This window comes from Nicotiana attenuata, unplaced genomic scaffold, assembly GCF_001879085.1.
Source record: "Nicotiana attenuata strain UT unplaced genomic scaffold, NIATTr2, whole genome shotgun sequence".
Taxonomy (NCBI): Eukaryota; Viridiplantae; Streptophyta; class Magnoliopsida; order Solanales; family Solanaceae; genus Nicotiana; species Nicotiana attenuata.
The window spans coordinates 112,872-139,499 of NW_017671433.1; the positions used below are offsets into that span (position 1 = coordinate 112,872).

Consider the following 26,628-nt stretch of genomic DNA (forward strand, 5'->3'; position numbering starts at 1 on the left):
TAAATTAATTAGTGTTAAAATTACTGAAAATAAGTATTGATAATTTTATAAAATATATTAATTTAGAATCTAAATTAGGATTTCATTTATTTTATTTAAGATTTTATTAAAAAATAAAAAAATTAAAAATAGAAGAAAAGAAAAGAAGTCAAAGAAAATGGGCTTTTTTATGTGGTCTTGTTCGGAATGGGCCAAAAGTTGTGGCCCAATTATTCTTTTAAAAATAAACAGTTTCCATAAAGCACTATCTTTTAGTAGTAATTAGCCATTTATAGATATCATTTGCTATATTACGAATTATAGATACTTTTTATGTGGTTATAAGATGTATTTGATGTATTTAAGCTATTGTATTCATCAATACAATAACAAAAATAGGCGTGAATCAGGGAACTCTAGGTAATCATCAGATGTATTCAACTGTATTCACGAGGCGTAATCGTGAATACAGTAACATATTTCACGTAAAATATGGAACGTTGAACTGGTTTAAAACGGAAAGGAAATTAATTTACCTGATACTATCCTTATTTAACTCAACGAACAAAAACTATTGCCTATAGATTTGTATTCCTCCATTCATGAAAGTTTTTTTCAACAAGAAAAATAGCAAAAAGCAGAGCAACATCTTTATTTTAAGTTCTCCCTTTTTTCTGCACCAAGTTCTCTTTTCAACCACGAAAAATTGCGATATGGTATAATTCAATTATACATATGGCAAGTTTAACAGTGTTGTTGTGCCATTCTGGCATGTGGAACAGTGAGAGAAATTATGTCGATTATTCAATTAAGGGAATACTGATAAAGGAGTATGCGTCGTATGATGATTTGGTTGCGTCAATTTTTAATCAACTGGGCGTATATTTGAGCTCAAAGTCCATTAAAATTCAATATAAAGTAGAAGGGAATTGTACACCAATGGAAATACACAGTGACATGGGTTACAGGGTGTATGTAGAGTTGAAAAAAGATAATAGAGAATTCGGGATGTATCCTTTGTCATAACAACGATTGAAAAAGAACTTGTATCCGGAGGTAGTTTAATTCAAGGCGACATTGTGCAAATAGACGAATCAGTTCAAAGGTATGATTCCGATACAGATGATACGCTTGCTCTAGATTTTGTGAATTCAGGAAAAGAAATTGGGGTGTTTGAACTGGACAAGGATTTGATAATTTCAAAAACTAATGAAAGGGAGGTTATGGATGGACAAGTATATAAGGATAAGGCTACATTGAAAGAGGTGATGGAGAATTATGCTATATCTCAAAGGTTTCAATGCCGGGTTAGTAAGTCTAATTCTGTCAGGTTTGAGTGTATTTAATTATCCTTTATTTTTTTAATATTATATTCATGGTTGGAGTTGTAAGTTATATGTTGATTTGTTATGCGTATTTGTGGATTTTAACTTGATCTTCACCGATGTGGTTAACTATTTTTTATGGTCTTCAAACACATGTATTCTTATGTATTTTACTTGTATAAACTTATTACAGTGGCTCTCATTATTTTCCTCTTTGGTTTACTAGTTGTATTTAAATGTATGCATATAACTATAATTGTATTCAGTTGTATTTAAATGTATACCATTTTATACATTTGTGTTGTATAATAATTTATAGATATATTGATGTAATAATGTATTCATGTGTATATGAGTGCATTTTTTGTAAGCATTTATGCTAATCATATGTATAATGATAAATTCTTTGCAGCTATGCATTATTATGTAGGTTAGAAGATTGTGAATGAAGGTTTAAGGCTTCAAGGATTAACAAATGAACTATTCAAAGTGAGAGAGTTCATTGATAAGCATACATGTCCGCTGAAGGACAAGGTGTATGAGCAGCGATAGGCAAGTAGCAACCTTATAGATGGAATGATTAGGTCTAAGCTTACTAATCATAAGATGAAATACACCCCAAAGGATATTATGATGATGTAATACCAGATTTAGGTGTAGATGTTAGCTACATGTTGGCGTGGCGGGCTAAAGAAAAGGCAATGAATTTTTTTAGAGGTGAACCGGCTTTGCTTGTATATGGCATCTATGGAACAACGTATATAAGAAATTTAAAAAGATCCATGTAAAGTTGAGCGAGATATACTTCTCGATGGCAAAAGCATAAACACGAGATGATTTCGATAGTCTAATGGAGAAGGGGGAGAAGGTAGATATTAGGGTGAAAGAATACTTGGAGTTAGCTGGATACGAAAAATGGGCTAGGTTGTATGCACCTGTTAATAGGGGATGGACCATGACATCACATATTGCTGACTCAATCAATGCCGCACTAGTGTCAGCAAGAGAATTACCAATATACGACTTCCTCGAAGAAGTTAGGAAGATATTTGGACGTTGGAATTGAAGCAACCGCAAAGAAGCTACACAGACATACACAACGCTTGAAAAAAAATACCAGGAGATGCTTACTTTAAATGAGGCAATGTCTACACGTATGATTGTAAGTTTTATTTTTATGTCATTGTATCATACATTTAGCTCTATTTTTAGATAGCTAACTTTTTTCTGAAATAATTTATACTATTTGGAATATTGTCCAAATGCTCAGTGTATTGTTCGTTGAATTTAATTTGTTTGTTTCTGTCCAGCTGCTTAATGTTCAGCAGATGTTATATGTATAACAATGTATTCATAAGCTAAGATGTAATTGTAGTTAATATTCTGTCAGTCTACATATATGATGTATTCTTCTGTATTCAAAATTTCCATTTGTATAAAACTGAATAATTCTGCATTATATATACAGAAGTATGCTTGTATTCAATACATATTTGGTTTAAGTAATACTATTGTATATTTAATACGTCTATTCTTTGGTATATAAATGATTTTTCTTTTGTTTATATGTGCTCAAAACTTATTGGTCTAAGTTTAAATGTAGGTGGTAACATCGACTGAATACTTACATACGGCTAACAATGGAGGGAAGCATTACACCGTTTGCTTGTTAGAGAGAAAATGCGTTTGTGGGAGGTTCCAAGTTGATAAATTACCATGCCCACATGCTTGGGCTATATTGAAGAGCAAGTTTCTATTGCTAGAAGATTATTGCTCTAACTATTACCAACCAAATTCTATTGTAATGACATACGATGTGCCTGTGTACCTGTTACCGGACCGAAATGAATGGAATGTACCGACACATATTGCAGAGGAAGTTGTATTACCACCCAAATGGAAAAGACCTCCTGGAAGGCCAAAGAAGAAGCACGATAAGCCTTTCAGTGAATTGCTGCAGCTGAAAAATCAACATTCATGTAGCATATGTGGGCAGGGAAGACATAATAAGCGAACGTATAGAAATGCTCCACATAGGATTTAGTTAACATTCTGACATGTATTAGTGCTCAAAGAATTGTCATAGATTTCAATGACCTTGTGAAATAATACATTTTGCAACTTTCGTGAATAGATTCTGGATATAGTTATTTGTATTACTGTGTTGAATACATTCGAATACAACCTGTTGAAGACATACTTAGACAATATGTTAAACACAGTGCCTGACTTGAATACAAAATCCAACCACAATACATCTTAATCCAGCTACATACTCATTTAATATAACAATTTCAATACATACATATACAATCTACTGAATATACAATTATAGCCCGTGTATTATTCAGTTCCTGAATTGGATATACAATGCATACGACTGAATCTGATTATAAACTAATATACAATGTTGAATACATACAAAAATACAAACTGTATTATACATTGTGTGTGACTTGTATATACAAATCCAACAAAATAAATACAATTACGTATACATTTGTATTAGTATGAATATAACCTGCTTAAATAATATAAATACACCAGGGTGTATACATACGTATAAAACCTGTAACATACAGTTTCTGACTTGGATATACAAGCTAAGTGACTGAATCTTAATACATAATTATACACCCTGTTGAATACATATGAATATATCTTGTTGGATACATATGAATAGAACCTACAGATTAAGTGTGAATACTTATGAACAAAACAATGAAACATAGATTGAAAAGTTGAAATGGTCATATATAAACACTGTTGATACAGTGATTAAAACATGGTTTTTTACCAAAATAGTATTCAAAAAACAGTATTTATATAAAACCACCTTCCAAAACTACATTCACCTAAAACTACTCTAACACTATCTTCAACAACGAATATGGCTCTGTGATTTGCCTAGCAATCTTTAAGGGTGCTTCATTCTCGCTTATGGCATCATCGTCTATCTTCCACATAGCATAGTCCTAGAGGAGAGCAGCATATCTTTGCCAGAGTAGATTGGAATCAAATGTTATTTGTGGAACCTCACCAAGAGTGCTCAGAAACTCTGTGTATGCCGCAAAATGCACCCCACAATCCCTGAAAAATATTGATTGAAACAATTAAAAACAATTAATACTATTAGAGTTATAAATGATACAAGCATGATGATCAATTGATACATGCTCCCAGTTTTTTGTTGAGGCAGATTTGTTATGAAAACAACATCAAAGGGATCAGTATGTGACTTGTCATTGTATGCTCTGTAAAAGACACTGATTGATAGATACAGAGGTACAAGTTTAGCAAGCTTATTTATCTCAGAAGCTACATAGGCATCATGACATGCAGATCCGTACGAGTCATACACTTTGATACATCTCTCCTTGAATGAGACAACACCCAATATCCAGTGTAGTTTGTCCTTCAAGTTGATTGGTATCAAGACATTGTCAACATTATGCCAAGGTACATTAGCTAGAAATCTATAGCCCCTTATGTACTCACATACCACATCCTCTTCTTTGGCTACATTTGCATTACTATCTGTATCAGCATACCTATCGAAGATTTCTGCAATTCTTGTCTTGAATATACAATCAACAGTTGTATACTTGAAGTTGGTTGTTTGGTTGTACTTTCCCTTCTTTCTCAGATAGTAAATATGACGTCAATATGCTATATATAAATTTAATTACATTGCGTTAGTACATTGACGAAATAGTCAAAAAAGAATCTGAATATCATAGTGCAAGCTTAAATATATACAAGTATCATATTTTGATACATACAAATACATCTACATACAACTTGCGAATATAAGAGGTATTAAGTGGAAATACATTCAGAAAACAGAATAAAAATTAATACAACTGCATATATGATTAAAATAATTAAATATCTGAATACATCTTACTACATGTTAGTAATACATCTAAATACATATGAATACATTACATATTTGACTACATGTTAGTAATACATATAAATACATATAAACACATTACATATTTGAGGCAGTTAAATGCATCTAACTGCTTTGTAATAACATTACTAAATATAGGAAGCTGAAATATATACAAGTATCATGTTTTAATATTTATTCAAGAGACCTATTAAATACAAATCAGAAATCATGAACAATATTAATACAAAATACATACTATACAAATAGTTCAATCTATTTCTGAAACTGGGACAGATTCATTCTCAAGCAGTTCATAAATACATCTGAATACAGTTAAATACATTTGTTATATAGCACTTATAAGGCCATTCAATACATCAAATGTAAAAGATACACTTGAGTACAATTTAATACATAAAAATCACGTAAGACAAATTTGTGTGAGAGCTCAAATTGTGAATTATACAATTAGACAAACCAATCCTAAAAAAATGAATTATACTAGATTTGGAAGGGGTAAAACTTACAAGTCATCCCATAGTTCACTTGAGCTTTTCTTTTTAATCAGATAAATGTTCTCAAGGCTGTCTTTCCTTTCTTCCATTTTCCTACTGGTTTACTCCATTTATGACGGAATTCGAGTTTGATTGTGGATTCCTGGTTATTGCTGGTTGATGTTACTGTTTTGTGCTACTCATTGCTGTTTACTTCTTCTCTAAGTCTAGAGATTTATTTTCTATTTTTGTCTATCTTGTTGTAATTAGGTACTGACCTTAAATCTGAAGTTTTTGTTTTGGTATGAATGAGTTAATTTGTTTATTTGTTCCATGAAATCCTGATTTTCCATCATCATTTGCTAATTTTATTATGTTTAGTATGTTAATTAGTAGATTTTAGTTTAGTTAAACTCATGTGTGGTTTCTATTTATTTGGTGTTTTGAAATGAAGAAAGCCAGAATCCTTTGCTTTACTACTTGATTACTTGAACTGATGCGGTTATCTCATGTTTTGTAATTCTGAGTCTATTTCTGAGTTAATATTACATGTTGTAAACTAGCTGATTATAAGTTGGAAGGTGACCGAGATTGTTTAACTCTAAATAGTTTAAATAGCTATTAATAGTACCTGGAGCATGTAGTGTCAGTTATTAAATTTTTGTTTTAAGTCTGAATACAATTTCAACCATGTTTAGACCATGTAGATTCGGTATCTGTTCAAAAGGGCTTTACTATAGTGTTGGTTTATGCGGATTTGTGTTGAGTTTGGAATGTAAAGAGATGGTTTATTACTGAATACATGGCTATGGCTTGCTGATCTGGCCACCAGTTGGGTCGGATTGGTGAACTCTAAGGCTAAAGGGTGGATTTGGAGTCATTTATGGAGGAAGATTAAGCAGAAGATTGATTATTTGATTATGTTCCGCTCATATTATGAATCATTCATGAATATATTTAAAGTGTTATATCTATTACCATTATTGATGACTGTATTATAATTCGTCAAATTTGTAAATATTAAAATGTAATCAGCCTGCTATGTTTTAGATTAACTCAAATGGTTCAGTTGCCCATTTTCACTATTCTTGGCAATTTTAATTCTGGAAGTTTGAATGAGTTACTACAAATTTTGTTTTGTTGACTCTTTCACTTTTATTGTCCATCGTTGGTTTAAAGGAGTATGCCATTGTTTAGTTAGTTTAAGAACGTGAAATACATAACAATTTCACATCTTCTGTGATTGGAAAAACTCCCTATCCCTTCAGAAAAAGGAGGTGTGACAGCTCTGGCGACTCTGCTGGGGATCGAACCCAGAATCTCTGGTTCAGGGTTCAAGAATTCGAGCTTAGAATAACTGTTATAGTTGGCTTTTGTTTATTATCTGATTTTTATGTGTTTAAGCCTAATGTGCTAAATGCAGCTTTTTACCGTTTTGATATTATTTGAACTGTATATAAACTATTAAGAAACCCTTCTTCTCTTTGAGTCTTCTAAATCTTCCGGGAAGTGCACGCTGGCATGACTTCTTTTATGTTAATGTCATATCCTTAATTTAGAACGAGGTTTGGACAAGTTGCAAAGCCGGATGATCTTTTGGTTACTAGTACGCTGCCCCTCTCGGCTCGAGTTGTCCGCTCGGGTAAGCCAGGTCTAGAACAATACACCTATGATTTAAACCTAGAATAACATATCCTCATGTCGGATCCCTAGTAGGAACGCTTGTTTGCATCACGTGCATTGACTTTGGGGACTCAACACAGGGGTTGGATCCGTCTAGGACATGTTTACCCAAAATAAAAACATCAACCTGATGCCTTTTATGTGCTACTTGTATATTTATTTTTTTGATTTGCATGTTGACCGATTTCTAGAATAGGGAAGAAAAGTCAAGAAAAACCAAATTGAGGTAAGTGAGAGAAAATTACTCGTTTTGAAAAATTCGGTGTTCAAAATATCCCGAAATTCTGCCGAAATTTTGAATAAAAAAGAGAAAAAGAAGAAAAAGTCATTTCAAAATAAGTCATGTTTTCCTGTTACGACAAACTGACCGAACTACGTGGGTTTGATTATCATGGTTGTGGGATACTTCGGCAACCCTCATCGGGTCCAACCCCGTTCTTTTCACAAAATAACCAAAATATGAAATGTCGCCATATTTGCCATAAATAAAGTTAGGTGATGCCGTTTTTGCTAATATAGCAAGAAATATCCTGATCTGATGCCGTAAGGTCGTTTTTACAAGAATAGCCACCAACGGTTCCTTTGTCAATTTTTGGCCACCTAGCAAACACATGCCTAAAATCTTCCCTTCTGAAGTGCTGAAGGGCCGTATTTGAGTAGTCATGATGTTTTAATTTGAATTTTTGCAAAAAATAACCTTTTTATCAATTTTTAAACAGAAACTCACATATTTTAACCTAGTAACCCTAATCTAAATGTGCAAAATAAGCACAGTTCAGAATTTACTGGTGAAGGTTATGACTCAGATTCCATTGGCACTCCACATGTGGTGGGAGGATTTGGGAAAATAGGGGCGAGACAAGGTCAACCAATACCTGGGGGCACTCACTGGATTATTGAAGATTAAACCCAAAAGTGATGTAATAGAGGCATTAGTGACATTCTGGGACCCTGCTCATAATGTTTTGCATTTCTTTGATTTTGAGCTTACACCTACCTTGGAAGAAATGGTTGGTTATGCCGGGAGTACAGAGGGTTTAAGACACAAATACTTGATAGCTCCAATGGCCGTTATTCCCCACAAGTTTCTAGACTTACTGAAAATAAGCAGGCAGATCCAGAATGAAGATTTGGCAGGTGGATTTTCGACTTTACACTTTCTATACCAGCGGTATAGGCATTTAAAAAGATTGGAGGACCCAGAAAGTGGACTCTGCAGTAACGGAAACCGATCAAAGTGGGAAATACATAGGTGCTTCGCCTTCATGGTGGCATTTTTAGGCCTCTTAGTGTTTCCAAGGAAGGATGGGAACATTGATTTGCGTGTAGCTGGTGTTGTCCAGGTTTTGACTACCAATGCCAAGAGTACCCTTGGACCCATGATCATATCAGATATATTTCGAGCTCTCATCGCCTGTAAGGTCGGAGTAGGTTTTTTTGATGGGTGTAATATGTTATTGCAAATGTGGATGATCGAACACCTTTGTCACCATCCTCGAAACATGAACTACGGGTCTACGTGAAAAAGTTGCATCGAGGAGTTTGCTACCACTACTGGAAAATGCGCATATGGCAACGCATTGATGACCGTTGCAATAGATAGGTAAACCGTTGCCATAGATACTGCAACGGTTCAGCACCGTTCCACCAGCTCCCGTGCCAATAGAGCTTAAGGAATGGTGTTTGCAACGGTTCATATAACCGTTGCTATAATATGGTCTATCGTAACGGTTTTTCCTCTGCCCTATTAGAATGACTATTCGTATCCACTGCAACTGTTAAAATCTGTTACCATACCATTTAAAGCAACAGTTGCTAACCGTTACCATAGCATGTACAACAACAGTTTTGTAAGGTTTTGTTACGGCTATTTATGGAAATGACAATGATTTCTTTAAGCTATTGCAACAGTCTGAACTACCTATGGCAACGGTTTACAGATCCTTTTGGAACAATTTGCAGGTCCTGTTGCCGCGGTTTACATTTTCTATTGGAACACCATATGATTCCTATTGCAACGGTTCTAGTGGGCTATTGTAACAATTTTATTGAAACAAATATATTGCCCCAGTTGTAAATAAATATTTACATATAGAATAAATTATAAATCACATAAAGTTATATAAATAACAAAATGAAACTATTCATAATCTAAATTGTCCAACAAGCTAATAATATCCATAAGAGTGAAATGTTCCACTCCATGTACATAAGTCTTACATTTTAAGAGTTAAAAAGTAAGTTTCAAAATGTTAATAATAAAAATTTCTACACCATGCATCTATAACAATTCAAAATTCTTTTTAGGTAAGGTCTAGATCTTCACTGTTTCCATCTTCCATTTCTTCATTTACTCCACCTACAAAAGAATATAAATAAAGTCATTATCTTTCGAGAGAATCTGGTCTAAACATTTTCTTAGTCCAAAAAACCAAGGGAGTGCATCAAAAAAGAATCTGAAGGGTGTTTCACTTACCTAAAGATAAGAATATGTGACAATTTATAAAATATTGTGCATTATACATGAAAATATTCAAAGAAAAGCTAGTTATCAAACAACCTGTAAAAACACAAGATGCATTTCACTTATTATACAAACAAAAATTGAGGGAAACTCCCTTGTTATGTGTTGCTTGAGCTTCTTTATCAGGCACCCAAAATAAAATACTCCTAAAGACAATGGTCATTAACATTTCATATTATAATAGACTAAATTTAAAGAAACTAAACCTCACTTATTTTCTTTCTTCTGATTACCAGAAACCATTTCCTTGTAATTCAGAGATTTTGTTTTTCACAAAATACTGACTTCAGATATTTTGTCACTGGACTATCTATTTTCTACATGAAATCCTTCCTAACACCAAAAGAAAATTAACCTAAAGATCATATCTGGATAAACCTTTAAAGTTAATAATAAAGAAAGCCAGTACGTCCATTCATGAGGAAGGTGTACATCAAGATTTATTGTTCCATCTTGTTGTAGATTTCTCCTCTATCGTGCAGCATATTACTCCCTTCTTCCAAATAGAATAATCATGCTTGGATTTAAAATAATTACATAAGTTTTGAGCACAAGTTTTCTTGACCCATGAGAATAAATTTGAAAAAGATCTAGACTTTATCCTGTAAACGGTTAAAATTCCTCTTTTACAACTGAATATTTAGGTTCTACCGGCCATACTATAAAGAACGTAAATGAAATTCACTGCTCGAAGGTTTTGATATCAAACCCCACTGAACACACAGATTAGTTGGTAACAGTGAAAATTACAACAGTGACAACATAAAAAAAGAGGAGAAGAAGAAGAGAAGAGGTATAACATTTGGTGCGGATATACCTTGACTGTTATGGCCGATTGTTTAGTTGAATAGCAGTTTGTTGTGCAGAGGAATCTTCTCCAGTGCTCGTAATATTAGCATGTTAGGATCAAGTCGACGCAGAAGTCGTGCAACGACATTCATTATAATATCTTGTTCCATAGCATCCTATTGTGCATTGAGCCTTTCCTACATTCTTAGTCAACAGAATACAAAGTTTCTTATTTCTTTAACAATGTTACCAGAAAAGTGATGCTCAACTAATGCTTCAACAATGTGACAGCCAATCAGTTGTATATTGTATATCGTAAGGAGAAATCAAGATGGATTATATCAGTTCCCCACCAGTATATCACAAAGCATGTTCTGCTTGAGTTACAAAGTTGAATATTTTTTAAATCAATGTATTAATATACTAAGTTTGTACTCATGGAGAGGAACTCAGGAGCATTATGGTGTGACTAACTGCATTTTACATCCTTTGCCAACATGTGGAGGAGATATTTTAGTTTTCCAATTAAGCATACTCCCTGATTATGGGCTTTGTGGCTAGTGTGTCTGTTCACCGATAGTTAGCAGAGTTGAAGTGATTTCATCCTCTTCAGATTTCATCCTCTCTAATACCTTATATCATGCAAGTTTCTACTCATAAACATATGATGTTAAGTAGTTGAATCTCATTCAAACTCTACAAGCAGGGAAACCTGAAGACATTTTCATTTGTGCGTTCACTGTTTCTGTTTGTTCAAATTTTGTTTGTAATAGTACACAGACATTTATTTTAGGCTGAATACAGTGCAGGCTAACATATAAGAGGCCATGTGCCCGCACACAAACAGATTTGGATGTGAAACCAACTGTATTTCAAAATCCTTTTCCAACCGCAAAGATATAATTTTCAGCTTTTTCTTAGTCTAGAAACAATGAAGAATGTTAGAAGGATGGCTAGCTATTTGGAAAACTGAAATTGCACAAAATAGTTACCTTGTGGGGATCAGAGTTCGGATATTTAAGAAGATCCTTAAAGTGATACTCCAGAATTAATGTCCACCGGCCTATTCTTCATCCGATGCCCGTCATTTTCATAGACTTTAAAGTGTTTATTTCTTCAACTAATTCTTATACTTTTTTCAAGCAGTACCAATTGATTCAAAAGCATGGTTTTCGCCTCGTCAAGAATATCATATTTTTCCTACAAATTTAGTGCAATTAGGTTAGTACTTAGTATAAAACCTACTTACCTTTATCTCTTTTACTGTTTGTAGCAAATTGAAAACTCTAAAGGAACTATCCTAATCTCATATGTTGTAGAAATCTATATATGTTTCTTAATACTCAAAAAGAATTTTATTTTTAGATGTATATGGACAGTAATCTTGATATTAACAGTAATTTTCTAATCATTTTCCTGGTCATGCTTTTCCTTTAGAAACTTACTGAATGATCACTTTACGAAAAATTATTACACGACTTGAGCGCTAAGCTCCAAACTTGGCTGCTAATTAAGAGAAACCAATCATAGCTAGTAAATAGACACAATTTGACAGGTTTGATTGCAGCTACACCTAGCATGAAGCAATAATTCATCTTTCTATGTTTGACAATTGTTAAGGCCGCGCCGATCATCATCATCATCAACAACAACACAACAACGACAACAACAATAATGACCAAGTAGAATCGCATTAGTGGGGTCAGGGGAGGGTAGTGCGTATGCAGAACATACCCCTACCCTGAGGGAGTTGAGAGGCTGTTTTCGAAAGACCCTCGGCTCAAGAAGACGAAAAGAGACAATATTCGTACCACCAATAAAAACCATAAGAAAAATAACACCATGAAAATGAGAAAGTAGATGCAAAGCAAAAGCAATAGACAATATATAGACCCGGCACTATGAAAAACGAAAGAGAGAGAGAGAGAGAGAGAGAGAGAGAGAGAGAGAGAGAGAGAGAGAATTGGCACGGTTACTAATTGCAAAATTTAGAGCGTAGACATTAACTAAGTGCACAGAAACATTCAGCTTGTCAAAGGGGTTCCTTGTTTTTCAAGATAAAAGATAAATGAGGAAACTAGTAGTTAGATAAACATTAGCTACTGGATAGCTGATCTAGCCTACAAGTCGTTGAATAGCTAAACATTTGTCACGACCCAACCCCGGTCGTGATGGCGCCCAACACACTGCTAGGCAAGCCCGACCATTTAGACAACCTTAACCAATTATCACAGTGCATGAATAAATTTTCACAGCTGAAATACTAAATCAAATGCGGAAATCCTGAAATAAATTCAAACATTCGGAAAACCCAAAATATAAAAATACTACACAGCCCGTAGAATCCGGTGTCACAAGTTTGAGCCTAATGCATGAGTATCAACCTACTACATATCGTTCTCTAGAAATGCGAAAACAAAATAAATAAGATAGAAGGAAGATCAGGACTGCGAACGTCAATTGTAGCTACCTTGAATCTCCCGAATGTGATGCTAGGCAGAGAAAAGTCTCACTCAGCCTTAGTGGGTACACCTGAATCTGCACACAAGGTGCAGGGAGTAATGTGAGTACTTCCAACCGAGAGAGTAATAAACATAAATAAAGGCTGAGAACAAGAAATCCTAAATAGGCACAAAGTAATTCTATAAATATAACAACGTGAACCAGTAGCATAAAACAGTAAAACAGTGAAAAACAATTATAGAAATATCACAACAGAATAAAGTATAAATGACAATTAAATATGCAATGCAACACATAAACCGGTACTCTCTAGTACCCGCTGCGGCGTGCAGCCCACTCCATTTATTTATCGTCGACAGCGCTCACTAGGGGTGTGCAGACTCCGGGAGGGGCCCCTTACGACCCAAGAGCAATAATAAGCCATGTCGTGGCATCAAATAGGCCCTCGGCCTCATATCGATATCAATATCATACCGTTGCGGCGTGAGCCCGATCCATTCATTCAGTCCAAAATCACATCAGCCTCTCGGGCACATTAATATAGAAATATTCAGTCCAAACTTTATTAAAAATATTAATTAAGTTTCAGTTTTGAGAAAAGTGGATGAGTTTGCATAACAGTATTAAATATCAGGACTGAGTTCAATATCTGTAAATACGGTAAGAACCAGTAAAAACAATCCCTGAAGGATTCAAGTAGTTGGCACAAAGCCCAATTATGACAATTAATCTATTTTTATAAGGATAACACTAAGCTTCAATAAATTAGGTAGTAATTTTATTAAGCGGGACGGACCAAGTCACGATCCCCGACGGTGCTCTACCCCCGCCCGTTATCCGGCGTGCAAGTCACCTCAGCATAGCACTACATTGTGCAAATTCGGGGTTTGAAACCCTCAGAACAGCATTTACATCTATTACTCACCTCAAGCCGGCCAAAGTCCTAGCTTGCTATGGCCTTGCCTTTCGAACTGACCTCCTCGTGTACCGAATCTGATCAAAACCACAACGAATACGTCACAATATGCTAATGGGACAATACCCAATCGAAAATAATTGAAAAATAGTAAAAATCTCGAAATAAGCAAAACCCGAGCCCCAGGCCCACTTCTCGAAAATCAGAAATTCTTACACCAACGGTTTCCTTATCCCCCACGAGTCTAACCATACCAAAATTATCCAATTCCCATATAATTTCGACCCTCAAATCTGTGATTCTATCCAAGAGGGTTTTCTCAACTTTTCCAACAAAATTCACGGATTAAATGCCAAAACTAGTAATAGATTCAAGTTATCCAACCAAAATTATGTTAAGAACACTTACCTCGTTGTTCTCTCCAAAAATCTGTCGGAAAATCGCCTTATCCGAGCTTCAAATTGCTAAAGATCGAAAATGTTGTTCTGAGGGGTTGAAATCCCGAATTCGCACAATGTAGTGCTATGCTGAGGTGACTTGCACGCCGGATAACGGGCGTGGGGTAGAGCACCGTCGGGGATCGTGACTTGGAAATCAGGACTAGTAGTAGATGCTTGAAGATAAACAAAAGATATTCTAGGACTAAGGAATCAGGACTAGTAGGTGCTTGAAGATAAGGATGGGACCAAAAAAATGTACAACAGCGCAACAACATAATGTAACTGCTGCATGCAGAACTAAGATAAGTACAGATGAACAATTAGTTTAAGTGTTTAAAGGTACTCTTCCCCTTTCTCCTATGCATTATCATACTCTCCAAGTAACGAAAGCTCATTTCAAAGCTCATTCACATTAAAATAACAAAGAAACTAAATAAGTTGTTCACCCAGAAAAGAACATGAAACTTAATTGGACCAGTTCATCAGTGGTCATAGCACAAACTGGAAGATGCTCAGTAGATTGAACATGAATGCTTTCCCGAGTCTCACTTTGCAATTTCTGAATAACATCGCCTTTTCTTCCTAAAAGGCATCCAACCAAATTGTTAGGAACAAGTAGACGCGTGATGATAACAATTTCATTCTTATCCTCATCTTGTGCTTCATGCAAGTCTTCCTGCACGATCGAGCTAATGAAAAAATTATTTTCAAATATGATTTTGGGCAATTCTCATCTCACGAAATAAATTTTGAATTTGAGTGAGGTAGTACAACCAGTTTAATTTTTAAGCATTTATCTTAATACTGAATTTAAGACTTTTAGCACAATATCATAAGCCACAACGCTCTCGAGCATTCGAAAACTCAGGAGTCGACACTCTAAAGTTAGAACAGATTTACCAACTCGACAAACCAGTAATGAACGATAAGAAATTTTCATAGATTACACCCTGTCAGAATGGCATCAAAATTCAACTCAAAGACTTTATGAAATATAGTTTATGCGAATTGATAGAATAAATCCATATACTAATGTTGAGAGTCAACTTCGAGAAAAATCCAAATATAGAGTGAATGCAATTAAAGAAAAATAGACTAATATAAGAGTGTCAATAAATTCAAGATGCCAAAAGCAAACATAACTAAAAGACTGACCTTTTTGAAAAGTCATCTTTGGAAGATTTTCTATAGGAACATTAGTTCTAAAAATTTAGACTCACAACCACACCCTAACGAAAATAAAACCTTAACAATTAGGGTTCAAAAAAATAATAGAAAGCAAGATATTAAATACACTACCACACCCTAAATATTATAGAAAAAGGGAACGATTAAAGAAGAAAATACCCAAATTGAAAAAGAAAAACTTACAACTAAAATCAGTTTTTTACGGAGTGCCTTTTGAGTGTGCTATAGAAATCACCGACTTCCGAGTTCATGGGTTGAATAAGACGATGCTGAGTAGATAGTCTGAATGTTAGCAATACAGACACAGATATTCTGGAGATCTCTCACCTGACTACTGGATTTGAGGGATTTCAAAGAGAAAAATTAAAAGGGGAAAATGAGTTTGAGGGATTAGAGTGAATTGGGGAAATCTGAAAACGTAAGTGGAGATAAGGGAAAGGATAAAAGGGTTCATATTTGGAAAAAATATGACTAGAGCTAGAGTAAAATGAAAAGGGGAAAATGGGTACGAGGGTTAGAGTAATTGGGGGAAAACTTTACTGGAGATAATGGAAAAGGGAAAAAGGTTCAGATTTGGGGAAAAAAACGTAACTGAAGCTAGGCCACATCTACTTTTATATAGAAAATAAATAAAAATTATGGATTTTGACTATATATTACATATTACATATTAAAAAAAGGTAAAAAGGTTTAATGAGAGAGTACTAGATCTGGCAGGCTATGCGAAAAATTTAAGGAGGGAACAATAACCGTTCTTATAAATACTTTTTGGAAAAAACCATTGCCACTGATAGATATATTGCAACAGTTAAAGAAACCGTGGCTATAGGAAAATGTACGAAAATGGTTATTATAGAAAGGCAACGGTTCGGTTGCTAAAGTGTACTAGTATCATCCAAAACCTTTGGTAACGGTTAAAACCATTGTAATAGAGGATCTGTGGCAATGGTTATGTAACCGTTGCTGTAACTTCCGTTGCCATAGGCTCATTTTCTGGTAATGTACACGAGTGACGGGATACGAAATGCTAGAAGGGGTCAAATAATGGATATCCCACCTTCATTCTATAACTTCGGATCAGATAGAGTGGACGTTGGGTTGACTTCCCGTTGATGAGATTGTGTACATGCCCGCCACCGGTCCCTACAACATGCTAATGGGTCTCCGAATCATTCAACCCTATGCCCCATACCGGGTTTTGAGACAGCTTGGAAAATGCTAGATAGTTCCCAAAGACGAAGATCTTAGTACTCACGTGGTCAAACTTTGCTTCGAAACTCAATTTCCTAAAGAAGTGGTTTGCCATATTTGGAATGAATGCTAGTATCTCGGGGCAAACACCCGAGTACGCGATTTATCCAGGGGCGAGGTTTCGCCTGGTTATCTTTCTTGGTATGGGAATAGAGTCGCGAAAAATGATGAATCTGAAAGGCCGACCAAAAGGCCCCATGTCCAAGAATATATTGACGCATCGCAAGAACAATGGGCTTGGTTAACCAAATAGAATGACTATAGGTCTACCATAAGCAAACTAGAAGGGCAAATCAGAAACAATAAATTTGATAGTGGTTTGTAAGCCACTGCAGATGAAGGTGAAAAGAAAAGGTTGGCCCGAGAAAACGAAGCCCTTCGAGCTCATATTCAGAGGATGAAAATAGCCGCTGAAAATTGGGAGGAAGCAAAACAGATGAAAAACTCATAAACAGTCTTAGATGAAAAGTGTGTGATTATGGGGCTGACGTGGAAAAGGCCGAGGATGAATTGGCAAAAGACCCGGCAAAGTAGGAAAAGAATGCAGAAGAACGGACGAGGTTTGCTCAACAACTAAAAGAAAAGTATGACAGAGGAGTCACGGGTTTAAAGAAGAAGCTGACTACTCTTGAAAATGAAATGGCCCAGAAAACAAAGAATTTCAAAGCGGAAAGAGAGAATTGGTATACATTGATGTCTCGACTGGAATAATACATGAAGCAGTTGCAATAGCATAACCATACGGCCACACAGGTTTTGGAGGCCCAGTCTCAGCAAATTAGACGCCTACTCCAGGAGAAGGGTGTCACTAGAGCAGGGATCAAAGAAATTGTTGATTATGTCGTAATGAAGTGCCACGAATGCGAGGATATGAGCAAGTCCATGTTCTTCGCTGTTGTGATGACTGTTGTCCTTCAAGTGATGTACGACCTAGACCGTCTCCAAGAAGATATTGCACGCAAGCCCGCATCGAGACCGACTGATGTCCTGCGGGCCCTTGGAGTAGTATTGGAGGCTCTAATATATTCCTATTTTTCTTTTTGAGTTTGTATTTCACTTTTTCGAGTCTGTTAGTCTTTTCCAAGTCTGTTTTTTTCCAGTTCTTAAGTCTGTATGTCGGAGTCTTTGTAGTAGAAAAAACAAAAATTTTCTATTTAATGAAATATTGAAAACCTGAAATTTTTCTTTCTTTTATTTCACATTTATCCTCTGAACTACGTAATAATCTGATTCATGCGGCGTCGTGATACGTAGAAAATCCCCATCAGATCCGATCATAGCTATAGACAACCCGACTAAGAATAAACAAAAAAAATGTAAAAGAAGAGGAAAATAAAAAGGTAAAAAAAAATAAAAGAGCGCAAAGAATAAAAGATTCAGGATTTGTAAGTTGACAAAAAGAAAGGCCAAGATGAAACACGCAGCCGTTTCAAAAGCATGTAGGAAAATGTTTAACTATTTAAGTGCCTTGCACTCCCCAACATGCAATTCCTTATGTGTTAAATGTCTCAAAATAACTGGTTCGTTGTGTATGATGTATAAGAACATGTTCTATTCTTAGGTGGTTGGTTTTGTGGTAACATGGCTTCACACCCTTATTTCATGAGATCTACATGGAGTATCGTAATGACATCAGAGAGTCATCTACATATCATTAACCCCTCAGAGGATAGCCTGACATCGGATATCCCATCATCAGAGTCAGCAACTACTGAAGAAAGCAGAATATTGTGTTTCCGTATGATGGAGATGTGGGACGCTTGGTCTAATGATAGAGAATTGGCTAGTGCATTCCCCGAATTTCCCGAACTGATTCCCAGGACAAGCGGAACCTCCAACGTCCCTATTCCCGTAACCAACCCGTTAACCCCCTTTGTGTACCCCACTATGTCAGCTAATTCCACTGGTATGCCTTCTGAGGTTCGCCCCCAGGCACCATTTTCGGGAGTATCCTCTACAATATTCACTGCACTGCTAGTCTCTACTACAGCATAGCCAACAGTGCCTAGGCCATGTTTTGAACTTCCAACCTTCACTTTTAAAGTACCACAATTTCATGTAGACACGGCCCATGTCACCCCAAAATCTTGCCCTCAGCACCCCCGATACGAGTCTCCCATGGAACAGGAAAGAACCGTGAAAAACCCTGATCAAGGAGAGATAACTCGGAAAATAAAAAGCGACGAACAAAGTCTTAAGAACATGCAAGGCCGGAGTGGCAAAAAAAGTGTCTTGTATGCTGATCTGTGCATGTTTTCTCATGTTCATTTGCCCGTTGGCTTTAAAACGCCAATATTCGAAAAATATGATGGGCATGGAGACCCGATCACCTATTTGAAAAGATATTGCAATCAGCTGAGAGGGGCGGGCGGAAAGGAAGAACTTTTGATGGCCTACTTCGGGGAGAGCTTAACAAGAATTCCATTATAGTGGTATATGGACCAAGACATTTCCCATTGGCACATATGGGACGACCTAGCCCGGGATTTTGTAAGGCAGTTCCAATAAAATGTGGACATAGCTCCGGATAGAAATTCTTTGTCCAACCCAAAAAAGAAAGTTTCCAAAAATATGCTACCAAATGGCGTGAACAAGAGGCCAGGGTAAAACCCCTAATGGATGAGGCCGAGATGGTCAGTATCTTCTTACAGGTCCAAGAGGCCAATTATTTCCAAAACATGATGTTTGCCATGGGCAAACTGTTCGCAGAGGCCATAAAGATTGGAGAAATGGTAGAAAATAGCCTGAAAACAGGTCGCATCATGAGTCAATTAGCTATGAGAGCCACTTCCCAAGCCATCCAGAGCGGTTCAGGAGGTTTAGCAAACCAGAAGAAGAAAGAAGAAGGAGCCATGATGGCTTCAAGCTTGAGAAATTCTTGTCAACCCCGAGGTTACTTTGGTTCCCCTTCTAGGACCCTGTAGCATTACTACCCCCACCAGGATGCAGCATATGTTGTGGCCCCTCATCCTTATGTAGTAATGAATTCCAGCCATACACTCAGCTACAACAACATTACAATCAGAACCAAGCTCCACCTCCAAGAAACAACCCTCCTCACCAAGCCCCGTATAATCCACGTCCACCACAGAATAATTACCAATATAACACCCATCCCCTTGAACCGCCCAGAAGAGCTGACTTCACACCCATTGGTGAGTCATATTCCAGCTTCTTTCCAAAATTAGTCCAAATGGGCTTGTTGCAGCCGGTACCTCCAAACAGGAAGAACCTAGAATCTCCGTCCTTCATGCCAGGTTCCGGGTGCGCTTACCACTCAGGGGCAGAAGGGCATGACACTGAAGATTGTTGGACCCTTAAGAGAGCAGTCGAGAATCTGGTAGAACAGAAACGAGTAGTGATGAGGGACGAGGAAGGCCCCAATGTAACTAATAACCCATTACGGGCCGGTCATTGGGATGATCTGTGAGGACAAAGAATTTTACCCAGCTTTGAAAGCTATCATTGCTATCGCCGACTCGAAAAAGAAACCCAAAGAGGTAGCAAAACAAGCTAGAGACGAGAAGAAGATCAATTCCACTCCCCAAAACGTAGAAAAGGTTGTGGAAACAAAGACAATGGCAGCACCTCCTAAAGATGCCACTCTCTATGTTCCTAGGGCCCCCAGAAAGGAACAATTCATGTTGAGCCCTCCTAAAAGACATGACAAAAAGAAAGTCACGCCGAATGTGCCAAAGATATACGTGCCATAGAGGACTTATGTGGCGCGGGGGCCTGTAACGACCCAGTAGGTCGCTTTAAGAATTAACGCCCAGATCCCCTATCAACTGCATTCCTCGTGTTTGTTTCTGCTATTGTGAGTTTCCGGGAAGATTTATTTGGAGTTTCGGAGAGTTTTGGACACTTAGTCCCTAAAAGACAGTTTATGTTTTAGAGTTTGGACCATAGTCACACAGTGTGAAGACAGCCTCGGAATGGAATTCAGTTTGTCCCATTAGCTCTGTTGGGTGATTTCGGGCTTAGGAGTGTGTTCGGATTGTGTTTTGAAGGTCCGTTGCTTATTTAGGCTTGAAATGCCGAAGTTGAATTTTTGAAGTTTCTGGTTCGATAGTGAGATTTTGATATTGGGGTCAGAATGGAATTCCAGAATTTAGATTAGGTCCATTGTGTAATTTGGGACGTTTGTGCAAAATTTTAGGTCAGTCAGATGAGGTTTGATAGACTTTTTGATCAAAAGAGAAATTCGGAAGATTCTTGGAACCTTAGTCTTGAACTTGATGTTATTTGGTTGATTCGATGTTGTTTAAGGTGTTTTGAATATTTTTATAAGTTTGGATAACGTATATGACTTTTTCTTACTTTTGGTTGAGGTCCGGGGGACCTCGGGGAAATTTTAGATGGTTAACGGGATGTTTGGAGTTGGGAATTTGCAGCTGAAGCTACTGAGTTTTTCTGTCATAACCGCATCTGTGGTTAGGGGCCGCAGGTGCGATGATCGCAGAAGTGAGATCAAGCCACAGCGGCCACAGGTGAAGGCAGCAGAAGATGCAGAATCGGGAGGTGTGCCGCACCTACGGGACCGCAGATGCGGATTCTGGGTCACAGGTGCGGAAGAGAGGACTTAAGTGAAAATTGCAGAAGCGGTGCCCTTGATCGTAGAAGAGGTAGCGCAGAAGCGGAAATGGACCGCAGGAGCAAAAAACCTGGGTCAGAAAGTATAAAAAGATTTCCTTCGCGAATTTTGATTTTTTTCACAATATTTCATACGGGAAGAGGCTTTATGGAGCAATTTCAAGGGAGATTTTCAAAGGGGTTCATCGAGATTTGTGCCATTTGGAGTCGGATACATGTGGCAAGAACGTGGTATAGATTTGATTGAGCTAGTTTGAGGTAAGTGGCTTGTCTAACCTTGTGTGGGGGAACTCCCTTTAGGATTTGGTACTGTGATATTTGAGATGCCTTGTACGTGAGGTGACGAGCGCGTACTTGTGCTGATTGTTGAAAATTCTCTTTTCCATATATGTATCTATATTTTGCATTTACTTCACTGTTTACACTATTTGAACTTTGAGCTTACTGCTAGCTTAGGAAAGCATGCCTAAATGACTAAATTGCCTACTTGTTCAAACTGCCTTATCTGAACTTTGTGCAACACTCTAGGTTAGAATTACCTATCTATTTTGATGTTATATTTAATTGAGTTTATTATTATTGTGTTGTTGATGCGTGTTTACATTGGGACTACGGGTGGTTCCCCATAGATCCCCCTTGTCTATTTATTTGGGACTATGGATGTGGTATTCCGGTAGATCCCCCCTGCACAGTGATATGGACTACAGGACACCACCTAGGAGATCCACTGATTATTTACTTTTGGGGTTACAGGACGGGATCCTAGTAGACCCCGGTTGTTATCTCTAAGTTGAGTTGTATACCTTCTATGATTATTTGCCTTGGTTGTGGTTGTTGTTTCTCTCATTATCTGTATTTCTTTACTACTGCTCATCTTCCTTATATATTACTGTATATGACCGGTAGGGCCCTGTCCTTCCTCCTCACTACTCGACCGAGGTTAGGCTTGGCACTTACTGGGTACTGCTGTGGTGTACCCATGCCCTTTCCTGCACATGTTTTTGCGTGTGCAGATCCAGGTACTTCCACTCAGTTTTATCATCCTTGAGGCAAGGTGCATTCTATAGAGACTTCGAGGTAGATCTCTCGCGTCTGTAGACTGACGAGTACCTTTTAATTCTCTATAGTAGTATAGCCCTTCTGTATCTTATTATTGTTAGACATTTCTGGAGTTAGACCATTTTATCTACTCTTGGCTTGTAATTCATAGGATTCCGGGTTTTGGGAATGTTCAGTTGGAAATCTTGTATTCTTATATGCCGGGCGACATCTTAAACACTGTTATATCATGTTATCTATGTTTTTATTAGTTTCTTTGGGCAATTTGTTTCTGTTCCCACATCTGTTAGGCTTACCTAGTCATAGAGTCTAGGTGCTTTCATGACTGTTCACGGAGGGCGAACTCGGGTCGGGACAAGGTGGTATCAGAGCTTTAGGTTCACAGGAGTCATGAATCACATGCCAATTTATTAGAGTCTCGCGGACCGGTACGGAAACGTCTGTGCTTATGAACGAGACGCTGTGTAAGTGTTAAAAAAATTTCATTTCATTTGAATTCCTTATTGTGCGAGATCTTTGATATCGAAATTCTAAGCTTCTGTCTTCTATTCTCTCACAGATGGTGATGATACGTGTTACTAGAGGTGACCAAACACCCGCGCCCCCTACGAGAGGCCGAGGACGCGCATACGGTGCAGCTAGAGCACCCGCGCGAGCTTCTACAGAGGAGCCACCACCAGTTCCACTGGTGCCCAAGCGCCTGATACGCCCACAGCTACTACTACTCCAGCACTCCAGGAGACCCTGGCGCAGTTTATGAGTATGTACACCACTATAGCTCAGGCAGGGTTATTTCCCCTTACTGCAGCCACATCCGAGGCCGGGGGAGGAGTACAGACTCCCGTCGCCCGCACTCCTGAGCAGCGAGTGCATGTGGAGTAGATCCCAGAGATTATACCGGCACAACCTATAGCCCCAACTCAGCCCGAAGAGAGGGCAGTAGCTTCAGAGGAGCAGAAGAGGCTTGAGAGGTTCAAGAAGTATCAGCCTCCTACATTCAGTGGACTAGCCTCAGATGATGCTCTTGGATTTCTAGAGGAGTGCTACCGTACCCTCTGTACCATGGGTATATTAGGATCGAACGGGGTTTTCTTCTCTACCTTTCAGCTTCGAGGAGCCGCCTATCAGTGGTGGCGTGCATATGGGTTAGACAGTGTGGATGAGGCAGCATCCCTGACTTGGACTCAATTTTCAAATATGTTCACGAGAGAGTATGTTTCCCAAAGCCTCAGGGACGCTTGGCGCATAGAGTGAGCATTTGCGCTAGGGTACTATGACTGTCTCGGAGTATGCTGTCCCCTTCACCGACATGGCTAGACATGCACCAGCTTTGGTTTCTACTATTCGCAAGAAGGTTCATCGGTTTATTGAGGGGCTATTTCCCATCATCAGGTCTAGTATGGCTTGGGAATTGGAGATGGATATTTCTTATCAGCAGGTGGTGAGCATTGCTAGGAGAGTAGAGGGTATGCATGCTCGGGATAGAGAGGATAGAGAGGCTAAGAGGTCTCGATAGTCGGGCCATTATTCTGGTGCCCGTGCCCTACCTTCAGCTCGTCATGGTAGGGGTTATATGAGTCGCCTCGTTCATTCAACTCTTCCAGCAGCCAGTGGTATTCCAGCTCCTCCTAGACCACATGAGGCTTATTATGCACCTCCAATATCTAGTACGCCTCCTACACGGGGTGTTTCCAGTGGTCAGTCCAATAGACCTGACCCGAGCTAGTCACAGCCGCCACATCCTACCAGATCTTGTTTTGAGTGTGGTGACACACGCCATATGGTAAGGGATTGCCCTAGACTTGGGAAGGGTGCACCTTCACAGACTTCTCAGTCACAACGCGCTCCGCAGAGTTCTCTGGCTATGATCACAGCACCAGTTGCTACCCCACCTGCTCAGCCAACTAGAGGTGGAGGTCGAGGAGGTAGAGGTCGCCCTCGAGGGGGAGGCCAGGCCAGATACTACGCCCTTCCTGCCCATACTGAGGCTGTCGCTTCCAATTCTGTCATCATATGTACTATCCTGGTCTGTCAAAGAGATGCATCGGTTTTATTCGATCTAGGCTCCACTTATTCTTATGTATCCTCTTATTTTTTCCCGTATTTGGGCTTATCTCGGGATTCTTTGAGTTCTCCTATTTATGTTTCTACTCCTGTTGGGAATTCTCTTGTTATGGACCGCGTTTATCAGTCGTGTTTGATTGCTCTTAGTGGTTTTAAGACCAAAGCCTATTTATTATTGCTCAGCATGGTAGACTTTGATATTATCTTGGGCATGGACTGGTTGTCACCCCAGTATGCTATTCTTGATTGTCACGCGAAAACCGTGATGCTGGCTATACCAGGTGTACTGTGAGTAGAGTGGAGGGGTACCTTAGATCATACTTCCAGTATAGTTATTTTGTTCCTTAAGGCTCAGCGTATGGTTGAGAAGGGGTGTGATGTGTATCTAGCTTATATGAGAGATGTCAGTATTCATACCCCTAAAGTTGATTCAATCCCTGTAGTGCGAGATTTCTCTGATGTGTTTCCAGCTGACCTTCTGCACATGCCGCCCGATAGAGATATTGATTTTGGCATTTATCTGCTATCAGGCACTCAACCCATTTCTATTCCTCTATACCATATGGCTTCTCTTGAGTTGAAGGAGTTGAAGGAGCAGTTACAGGAATTGCTTGATAAGGGTTTCATTCGGCCCAGTGTATCCCCTTGGGGTGAAGGATGGTTCTATGCGTATGTGTATTGATTATCGCCAGTTGAACAAGGTTATAGTGAAGAACCGTTATCCTTTGCCTCGTATTGAATATTTGTTTGATCACTTACATGGTGCTCGTGTGTTTTTTAAGAGTTACTTGCGTTCAGGCTATCATCAGTTGAAGATTTGGGAGCTAGATATCCCAAAGACTGCCTTCAGGACTCGGTATGGTCATTACGAGTTCCTTGTTATGTCATTTGGGCTGGCCAATGCCCCAACAACCTTCATGCATTTGGTTCATAATGTATTCCGGCCATATGTTGACTCATTCATCGTTGTCTTTATTGATGACATTGGGTATACTCCCAGAGTCGGGAAGATCATGAGTGGCACCTGAGGACTGTATTTCAGACTTTGAGGGAAAAAAAGTTATATGCCAAGTTCTTGAAATGTGAGTTTTGGTTGTATTCCGTGGCATTCTTAGGTCACGTGGTATCTAGTGAGGGGATAAGGGTGGATCCAAAGAAAGTTGAAGCTGTGTAGAGTTGGCCTAGACCATCCTCAGCTACAAAGATCCACAGTTTTCTTGGCTTGGAGGGTTATTACCGTCGATTTATTCAGGAATTTTCATCTATAGCAGCACCTATGACCAGGCTGACACAGAAGGGTGCTCCGTTCCAGTGGACGGAGGAGTGTGAGGAGAGCTTTCAGAAGCTCAAGACAGCTTTGACTTTAGCCCCTATTTTGATATTGCCTACTGGTTCGGGGTCTTATACCATCTATTGTGATGCCTTAAGGGTTGCACTTGAGCGGTATTGATCCACGACGGCAGGGTGATTGCCTACGCGTCCACACATTTGAAGGTACATGAGAAGAATTATCCTGTCTATGATCTCGAGTTTGCTGCTATTGTTCACGCCTTGAAGGTATGGTGTCATTATTTGTACGGTGTGCCTTGTGATATTTATACTGATCACTAGAGTTTACAGCATCTTTTCAAGCAGAAGGACCTTAATTTGCATCAGAGGAGGTGGTTAGAGCTGTGGAAGGACTATGATATCACTATTTTGTATCACCCGGATAAGGCTAATATGGTGGTCGATGCATTGAGTCGCCGGGCAGAGAGTTTGGGGAGTTTGGCATATTTACCAGCAGTTGAGAGGCCCATGGCGATGGATGTTCAGGCCTTAGCCAATTAGTTTGTGAGATTGGATCTTTCGGAGCCTAGTCGGGTCCATACTTGTGTGGTTTCTCGGTCTTCCTTGTTTGATCGTACTCGGGAGCATCGGTTTGATGACCCTCATTTGCTTGCCCTCAAGGACAAGGTTCTG

General features: G+C 38.3%; 1 protein-coding gene across 1 annotated transcript; it reads left to right on the top strand.

Moving 5' to 3' along the window:
* The first annotated feature begins 2,154 nt into the window (after positions 1-2,154).
* On the top strand, positions 2,155-3,348 carry LOC109208260. The gene is made up of 2 exons (XM_019371343.1): positions 2,155-2,340; positions 2,908-3,348. The coding sequence occupies exons 1-2, from the start codon at positions 2,155-2,157 to the stop codon at positions 3,346-3,348; spliced, it is 627 nt and encodes a 208-aa protein (XP_019226888.1).
* Positions 3,349-26,628: the final 23,280 nt, after the last annotated feature.

What these genes read in the sequence shown, in the direction of transcription:
- LOC109208260 (XM_019371343.1), top strand. Translation starts at nt 2,155, where the DNA reads ATGGAGAAGGGGGAGAAGGTAGATATTAGGGTGAAAGAATACTTGGAG. An exon ending in TATACGACTTCCTCGAAGAA is followed by an intron (nt 2,341 to 2,907) that starts GTTAGGAAGATA and finishes GTTTAAATGTAG; the next exon opens with GTGGTAACATCGACTGAATA.